Source organism: Silene latifolia, chromosome 1 (genome assembly GCF_048544455.1).
Source record: "Silene latifolia isolate original U9 population chromosome 1, ASM4854445v1, whole genome shotgun sequence".
NCBI lineage: Eukaryota > Viridiplantae > Streptophyta > Magnoliopsida > Caryophyllales > Caryophyllaceae > Silene > Silene latifolia.
This window is the reverse complement of record NC_133526.1, coordinates 154,991,583-155,001,244: the sequence shown is the minus strand read 5'-3', so window position 1 is coordinate 155,001,244 and position 9,662 is coordinate 154,991,583. Positions and strand designations below refer to the sequence as shown.

General features: G+C 39.4%; 1 protein-coding gene and 1 non-coding gene across 2 annotated transcripts; one reads left to right on the top strand and one right to left on the bottom strand.

Annotated features, from left to right (window-relative positions):
- Positions 1-6,005: 6,005 nt before the first annotated feature.
- On the bottom strand, positions 6,006-6,112 carry LOC141619884 (small nucleolar RNA R71). The gene has a single exon (XR_012531830.1). It is a non-coding gene; the product is annotated as a small nucleolar RNA R71 (small nucleolar RNA).
- Positions 6,113-7,355: 1,243 nt separating this feature from the next.
- Positions 7,356-8,411, top strand: LOC141658702 (uncharacterized). The gene has a single exon (XM_074465579.1). It carries the CDS (start codon positions 7,356-7,358, stop codon positions 8,409-8,411), a length of 1,056 nt encoding a protein of 351 aa, XP_074321680.1.
- The last annotated feature ends 1,251 nt before the right edge of the window (positions 8,412-9,662 follow it).

Sequence of the window (9,662 nt, the reverse complement as noted above, 5' to 3'; positions counted from 1 at the left end):
GATTGACAACCTTCCATTCATTCATCAGGTACTTTTATTATTCTTTGCTTATTATTTAGGAATCATCATTAGGTATAATTCTCTTAATTCCTTTTTTATTATTGTTAATCATCTTCATTTATTCATCGTGTTGTGCTTTGTTAATATGATTGACAACCTTATTAGCATGTTAAACTTGATAATGAGTGAGTAGTTTCCTTAGCTAGGGTTAATGGGGAATTAGGGGAAACCAACATGGGGGATGATTCATGCTTAATCTAATATGTTCACATAATTTATGTTCTTGCTTGTTGTGATCTCAACGTATGCACATGTTATGCTTAATGAAATGCGAGCCTATGAATCCTTGCATTTTTTACCCATCACTTACCTTTTCAATGAGACTTGTAAGACATAAACCAACTTGAGTCTCATTAGACCATGCATATAGTTGATTAGGGAGGATTAAGTCGACTTGTAGGTGTTGTACAATCTAATCGATTCGGCTCCGGGATCCAAACCTGTTAGAAAATATTAATCTCATTAATATACATATTCATATGTGTGACATTTTAATTTAGTCATAAAATTAAAACTAGATCTTATGCATGCAAACTAAAACTAGATAAGAGAAGAAATCGTCTTTCTTACTATGGGATTTCGGATATTAGGGCACAAATGAGTTCTCCTTCTCACTTGTTCTTGAGCTTCCTTATAATGGATGAACAAGGATCCAAAATAGAATCCCTCCCAAAAGTGAATACCCAAGGTCTAACTCTTAATAATTAATAATACAATGAACTAGTAATATTATTAATCTTGCTAAAAATTGACCCAAAAATTATATTGCTCTCTTGTTTATTCGGCCATGAGAAGGGAAGAAAAAGGAGTATTTTCTATCTCTAAGTTCTAGTAATGTTAGAGAGTAGTATAATATCTAACACTAGAAATTATATTATGTAAGGTTATGAATAATTATAGAGAAAACATTGGTATTTCTCTAGTGGGAAAACCGGTTGGGGTATGGGTAATAAGGGAGCCAATGCATGCAAAATTTCTCTTCTCAAAAGCTAGGTTTGCATGGCTACTAGTTAAATTTAATCATTGTGTTTTCCACTTAAGATAAAAACAATATAAATCTTATACTCCCTCCATTATTTCGGCACACTTAAAATAAAATGGGTAGTCCATTTTATTTTGTCATTTGTCAATTTGTCACATGTTACATGTTACATGACACAATGTAATGTATTTTTAACATATTAAAAATCAACATACTCATAAAATATGTCATTTACAAAATCGACTAGTAATTCGTAATTACTTGTACCAAAACGGTTTATCAAATTATAAATCACAACGTCTTGTATTTATAATAAATTATTCATTCAGTTTCAATTGTTTCGTAAACAATAATTTTATCTAAGTAATAAAACAATTTGATTACATATACCGTATCTTATTTAATCGAATTACAATAAGATACGTCAATAATACTCACAAAATTGTCCGTCAATTTTAAGCAATTTAATTAACCCGTATCGACATACGATCAATTAAATAATCAATTAAGAGTGTCACCCTTTAGGTATGACCTAAGGGGATCAACTGATCACCACCGTCGCACGACAGTAATGTTAAACTCTAGTTGGCCAATCATTACCGATATGTGTGGACCAGTTGACTGTAAAAAATACATCCCACATATTTTCTTAAAACGAGACTTAAACATGTGATCATCATGATCGGCAGTTGTGATCGCATTATTGTCGGAGGACACATATTCCAACAAAACCTTCCTAGGATTGTAAGATATAAACCAACTCGATCCTATCACAACAATAATTGCTTGCTTATAATTTGAGAATATGTTTGTATGATCAATTCCCATGAATTCCCTATGAACCCATGACACCCTAGTGTTTTTAATCAATTGTTTACATCTCATCTTAATCATCTTGCTTGTTTATTTACATTGTTATTTAGTTAAGTGATCTTCTTATCTCAACCCAAATTGTGACACCCTTAGACACCACTACTTGCAATCGAAAATCCTACATCAATACCCGTCCCTTGGGATCCGACCTTTACTTACCTCTTTACTAATAGTAGAGTAATATATGAAGTTATAAATATTGTTTTGGTCTAGGTGCTCCTAACGACAAGTAACCGAAAAATATAGTCCGACCACCCCTTTTTATTGAAAGCAAGTAAATCCTACTTAGATTGAATGCATCTCCATGAAGCTTCAAAAGACTCAAGCCCTTTGAAGCTTGAATACTACTTCAAGAGACCAATTATCATGTCTTCCCCACCTGGATCATAAATCAAAATGGCAAATGGCAAAAGTTGTGTTGTGCCATTCCCAAACTCAAACTTAAGTGTCTCAGTTCCTTGGCTTGCTCTTCTTGATGATTGATCACAACCCCAAGCATACATCTCTTGATGAAACAACTTGAGAACACGCCCTGGTTCCCTACGAGATTCAATTCCAGGCTGAAATTGAAGGCCATTACCAACATAGAGCTCGCTCAAGCAATTGTCATCACCCTTGAGGACAGTTGGATGCATTGTTCCTCCGGGATCGAATACTGTCTTGCCACCAAAGTTCTTACACAATTCAGGCCCTAAGGAAGTTTGAGGGTGCTTTTTACCCACTTGACATGCCAAGACCAGCAACACATACTCATTTAAAACCAACCTCAAGCTAGGAACAACATCACTATGGGAGCCTAACAATGATCTCAAGTGGCTACTCCTGTCTTGGTGTGCTAATCTTAACCCAATCCTCTCAAAATGAGCAAGGACTCCATCAACACCATGTAAAGAACCTTCCCTTGATATTTCATGTAATCCCAATAGATTCTTACAAGTATTTCGAGCACCACACATCTTAAAATACAGAGACTCAATGACTGGACAGTAGGGTTTAGATTAACCCATTTCCCTTCTTAACTTGTATGAAGTTGCACCCAAAAGAGCAAGATTAACTTGTAACCTCATCAACAGGTAAGAATGGAAGTATGGAGTTGAAAGAATAAAAGTTATACCTCTCAAGGTGTAAGCTTTGAAGAAAGGATCAGATTTGGTGCAGGGGGTTAGATTTGACACATTTGAGTGTGGAACAACTGAGGACTCTCCCCTTGCTTCACCCTTGACTGGATCCCAACAAGTTCTTCCACTGAACATCATCATGAACTATCCAGACTTCAAATTTTGAAAGTCAGGTGTTATGCTTTTTATTTCTAATAGCTCTGCAACTGTACAAATGAACGATGTAGGTTGCAAAGGTCGAACCCAAGGAACGGAATTATGGCTCTAAGATTTTTTGTTTAAGCTACTAGTTTAGTTCGATAATAGGAAGTGGGTTGATTTAAGCTAACTAAGAAACTAGACTAAAACAATAGAAAGACGACTAAAAGCTTAAGATGGTAAAAGACGATGGTTAAGAGAACTAGGATATCGGGTTCACTCAAGTAGGGAAGGGGGGACAAGAATGATAACACCATTTTAACCCCCATATTTTGATGTCCCGGACCCATTTTGTCATGATAAATCAAGCATTATGAACTCATTTAGTTAGTATTAGCCTAGTCCGAGTTCTTTTCCCTCATGCTTAGTGTAAGACCTCTTTTGAGCATTTTTCCGTACTTATGAACCCTTTTGTAGGTACCACGCTCAAAGATGTAAGAGGGACGGAACTTGGAGCGGAATTTACTCAAAGAATGGAAGCAACTATGAGGAATTACAGCCGAGGGAGTCAACTTTACACGACCGGGCACAACTTTATCCGGTCGGGTACCTCTCGCCCGTTTGGTGTTTCTAGCGTTTTTTAGCCCATTTTACCCGGGAAGGCATAATTGTACCGGCCCGGGCATAATTGTACCCGCCCGGGCATAATTGTACCCTCCAGGGTACAATTTACTCCCTCGACTGCAGTTGTTTTCGTCTTCTCTTGTACTCTCACCTAAATTTTTGTAAGGGATATAAATACTTGATTTCCCAGAAAATTAGGGATCTAATCCTAGTTTGAGAGGAAATTTGTGAGGTTTAGAAAAGAGAAACTCAAATCCTTTGTAACTTGGCAATCATTCTTCATCAATCAAAGATTATTATTATTGTTCTTACCTTGTTCTTCCTTATTGTTCATCCTTTCAATAGTTGGTATTGCTTCTTTCCTTTTTTCTCTTGTCTCCCTTGTTCTTCAATTGTTTTCCATTGTTGTTTGTTATTGTTGGATTTCTTTTTGTTGAAATTTGTTGAGACTTGTTGTTTGTTGATAGTTTAGTCAAAATCTCTCTCTCTCTTGTTTGTTGTTCATGCTTTTGATTGGAGTTGTTCACATAAAGCTTGAGACTTTGATAGATTTGATAAAGCTTGGGTCTTTTGAGTTGATTCATTTACTCTTAGCCTTATTAGTTGATTTCCATCATCTCTTATCGCCTTTACATGCTCTATCATAAAATTCATAATATCACCATGTTTATTGTTAAAGTATCCTCCTTTATTGCTTGTCTTGCTAAATTGACCATGATTAGTGAGTAGTACCCTTACTAGGGTGCGATTGGGCACTTACATGAGTGATTAAAATTCTTGATCCCATTTAAATAGTCATTAAGGGGAAATTGGTGGGGTTTACCATAGGATTTATTTTATTAATGTTGTGATTTAGGATTTTGGTTGATTGATGACCCTTGTCCACCAATGGGAATTGGTTAGGTCCTAAGTTGACCCCCCCCCCCCTCTTTTACATCCTTTGCCTATTTGGGTTGAACCGGGGAGGGAGAGCCTAAAGAGGGTGCCTTTGGGGACCGTTTGACCTTCACCTTTGGGAAAATGGTTGGGAAGGCCGGGAATTTATCGTATACTTAGTGACTCCTAGCATAAATCGACTACCTTGGGGATGGCGCGCGTTCCTAGGGTCTTAGAATGTTATATAGGAGATTCCGAGTCATGAGCCCGGGAGGGTGTTGAGTCGGTAGGTCTAGTGTCCTATTGTGAGCCCGGGAGGGAGTCAATAGGCGAGTTAGAGGCGTTTTCCCCCGCCTTGTGTACCCAAGATGACTTATTGCCGGAATTAGCATGGTAATCATGAATGTTTGTAGCCTAATCGTGCCCTAGTCTTTTTATATCTTGAGTAACACATCTTTCCTTTTAGTTTTCCCTTTGAATTTAGTTGTTTCTTATTTAGTTTAAATTGTTAGTCATTTAGTGTAGCCTACATAGTGTTTTCACCAATCATTCCTTTTCCTTTGACTTAGCTAAACTTAAGAATAACAACAATTAGTAGTCTCCCAAACTCCTCGTGTTCGACCCTTACTAGTGCAACGCATAGTTCACTTGCGAGGTTTAACTTGAACCATCAAGTTTTTGGCGCCGTTTCCGGGGAGTACGGCTAGATGAATTTCATGCTTGAGGTTTAACTTGAACCATCCTTTCTTTCAAGTGCTTAGGTCTTTTGCACGAGTAGGCGACAAAAAAGGGGTCAACCAATATATCCTATTGATCTTGAAATTGAAGCTACGGCAAGAAGACTTAATTCTCTAAGAAGAAGGGGTTTTCTAGACACACCATCGGTAGAAGAAAGTGATCAACAAGAAACTACCGAAGTATTTGAAAATCCTTTTGGAGTATTAGTAGAAGAACCTAACATCATGGGTGATCCGGTTCCGATAAGAGAGACTATGGCTCCTAAGCACATAGTCAATCCAAGCATCCAAAGGCCAAGAATTCAAGCTAATAACTTTGAGATAAAAAATGTCTTGCTCAACCTTGTTCAAGACAACCAATTTGGAGGAAGTCCCTTGGAGAACCCAAATGATCATCTAAATGAGTTCCTTGAAAATTGTAATATGTACAAGTCGAATGGGGTCTCCGATGATGCGGTACGCCTTAGGTTGTTCCCCCGTTCACTTAGGGATTCGGCCAAGGATTGGTTAAAGAATTGTGACCCGGATTCCTTCAAGACATGGGATGAGTTGGCTTCGGCATTTTTGAACAAGTATTTCCCACCCTCAACAACGGCCAAAGTAAAGAATGAACTACAAAGCTTTACTCAAGAAGAGGATGAGACCTTATATGAGGCATGGGAGCGGTATAAGAGACTCCAACAGTTATGCCCCCACCATGGCATCTCCGAGGCCGAGCTAGTGAACAATTTTTACAAAGGGTTGACCCAAGACCTTCGACTTTCATTAGATGCGGGGTCGGGAAAAGGTGCCTTAGACATTTTGGGGCATAAAGCGGCAAAGGAGCCAATTGAGGAGATGGCCTCACGAACTATGGAATGGGGAAGTGATAGGCAATCGAGAAAGGCCAAGAACAAAGATTCTAATGCGGTTTTGAATATGGAGGTTAAGGGAATGCTAGATGAACTCACCCAACAAGTTGCCTTGCTAAATTCAAAACCTTCAAGCTCCGATATGAGGCAAGTCTTGTCTTGTGAGTTGTGTGGGTAACAAGGGCACACTCCCATTGGGTGTCCCTTGATTGCACCACTCCAAGAGGAATGCTATGAGCAAGCAAATGGAGTTTGGGAATCCACAAGTGCAAGGCAAGGGTTCAATAATAACAACAACCACCAATTTGGGAATGGAAAAAGAACTCATCCTTTCTTGTCTTATGCTTCACAAAACATTCAAAACCCAACCACTTCCTCACCACAACAACAAAGGTTCAATCAAAACTCTCAATTCCAAAGACAAATCCTACCCGGTTTCCAAGGAAAACAATTTGTCACTCAAAACCAACAACCATTTGGGGGTTTCAAGAGACAAAATTTCAACCAACAACAAAACCAAAACATCCAACCTCAAAACCAAAACTTTCAAACCCCTCAAAAACCTTCTTGGGAGCAAGCCTTTGAGCAATTGGTGATTGCCAACCAAAAAGCCGACTCAAAGCTTGACAACCACATTGCCTCACAAAGCCGGGTTAATGATGAAATACGAGCATCCCAAAAAGCTACGGAAACTCATGTAGCCCAAATTTCTCAACAATTGAGTCAATTGGCTAAAAATCCGGGGAAGTTTCCGGGTAATACGGTTAACCCAAGGGAGATGAATGCGGTATTTTTGAGGACTGGAAGGCAATTGGAGGAGGTTGAGACATCTCCTAAGTGGAACAGGAAAATGGTGTCTAGTGAAGTAGTGAAAGAGCACCCGGTTGAAGTTGTGGAAGAAGGTGAGATTAGGGTGGAGAAGTCAAAGGAGGTGGAGATGGTTGATCCTCCAAAGTAAGATGAACCAATTACAACTAAAGCCAAAGAATGTACGCCACCACCAAGGGAGTATGTAGCACCGGTACCCTTTCCACAAAGGCTTGCAAGGCCTAGGCTTGAAAAGAAATATGAGAAGTTTGTTGAGATCTTGAAGGGAATGAATGTCACGATTCCTTTCCTTGATATGATTACCGAAATTCCATCATATGGTAAGTTTCTTAAGGATCTTATCACTATGAAAAAGAAGAATGGAGAGGTGCAAACCATCAACCTCTCTAAGGAGTGTAGTGCTATTCTTACTCACACCAACAAGCTTACAAATAAGCTAGAAGATTCGGGTAGCCTCTCAATTCCATGTTCTATCCAAGAAGTGGCTATTAAAAGAGCATTGTGTGACTTGGGGGCTAGTGTGAGCCTCATGCCACTTTCAATCTTCAAGAGGCTTGATTTGGGAGATTTGAAGCCAACTAGAGTTTCACTTCAACTAGCCGATCGATCGGTTAAATTTCCCATTGGTGTAATCGAAGATGTACCCTTGGTTGTTGAGAAGCTAATTATACCATGTGATTTCTTTGCCATGGATATGCCCGAGGACTACAATGTGCCAATTATCTTGGGGCGACCTTGTCGTGCCACCGGTGGCGCTATGATTGATGTGAAGAGTGGCAAGTTATCTTTGCAAGTGGGTGAAGATAAAGTGGAATTTGAACTCACCAAGTCTATGGAAGCTCCATCTTTAGGTGACACTTGTTGCATTGTGGACATTATAGAGAATCCCATGGAGGAGCATGACCCAAGAGCTTCCTCTATGGATCCTTTGGAAACTTGTCTTGTTAATGGGTATGAAGTTGATGACAAAGATGTTGAAACTCTTGCTTATGTGTGGATGTTGGACTCCGCTCTAATTCATGAGAAAGATCCCAAGTTTGAGATGTTGGAAGTTGGTAAGAAGGAGGAGAGTTTCACGCCTCCTCCTACGGTTGAACTTAAACCTCTTCCCCCTTCTTTGAGATATGAATTTCTTGGTGATAATTCCACTTTTCCCGTCATCATCAATAGTGAACTTGATGACACCCAAACCTCAAAACTACTTTCTTTGCTAAAAAGGTTTAAGGGTGTCCCTGGGTACACAATTGGTGACCTCAAAGGGATTAGTCCCTCTTTGTGCACTCATAGAATTTTGCTTGAAAATGAGGATGCTTCCTCCATTTAGGCACAAAGAAGGCTTAACCCCATAATGAAAGAAGTTGTGAGGAAAGACGTCCTCAAACTAATTGATGCCGGTATTATCTATCCTATTTCGGATAGTAGGTGGGTAAGCCCGGTTCATGTGGTTCCAAAAAAAGGAGGAATGACGGTAGTTAGAAATGATAAAAATGAATTGATTCCCACTAGAACAGTCACCGGGTGGAGGATGTGTGTGGACTATAGGAAATTGAACAAATCCACCCGGAAGGATCACTTTCCTTTACCGTTCATGGACCAAATGTTGGAGAGATTAGCTCAACACAACTATTTTTGCTTCTTGGATGGCTACTCGGGATTCTTCCAAATCCCTATCCATCCAAGTGATCAAGAAAAGACTACCTTCACTTGTCCATTTGGCACCTATGCATATAGGAGGATGCCATTTGGCCTATGTAATGCACCATCTACTTTTCAAAGAGCTATGATGTCCATTTTCTCCGATTTTGTTGAAAAAGAAATGGAAGTTTTTATGGGTGATTTTTCGGTTGTTGGGAAATGCTTTGAAAGTTGTTTGGCAAATTTGGAGAAAATTTTGAACAAGTGTCAAGAGTCTCACCTTGTGCTTAATTGGGAGAAGTGCCATTTTATGGTACAAGAAGGTGTTGTGTTGGGACACATAGTGTCCAATCGTGGAATATAAGTTGGCAAGGCTAAGGTTGAGGTCATTGCTAGTCTCCCACCTCCCACCAATGTCAAGGGGGTGAGAAGTTTCCTTGGACATGTGGGCTTTTATCGCCGCTTCACCAAGGACTTCTCCAAAATAGCGAGACCTTTGACCGAATTGTTAGCCAAAGATACTCCTTTTGTGTTCTCTAACCGATGTCTTGATGCTTTTAATAGGTTAAAGGAAGCTTTGACAAGTGCTCCAATCATACAACCTCCGGATTGGAACTTGTCATTTGAGCTAATCTACGATGCAAGCGATCAAGCCTTGGGCGCGGTTTTAGGCCAAAGGAAGGATGGAAAGGTTCATGCAATTCATTATGCTAGCAAGACTCTTGATGAAGCTCAAACCAACTACTCAACTACGGAAAAGGAACTTTTGGCGGTAGTTTTTGCTATGGAGAAGTTCCGGACCTATTTGGTAGGAGCTAAAGTGATAGTGTACACCGATCATGTTGCCTTGAGACACTTGCTCATCAAAAAGGAATCCAAGCCTCGGTTGCTTCTAAAAGAGTTTGACATGGAGATAAGGGATAAAAAGGGAGTTGAAAAT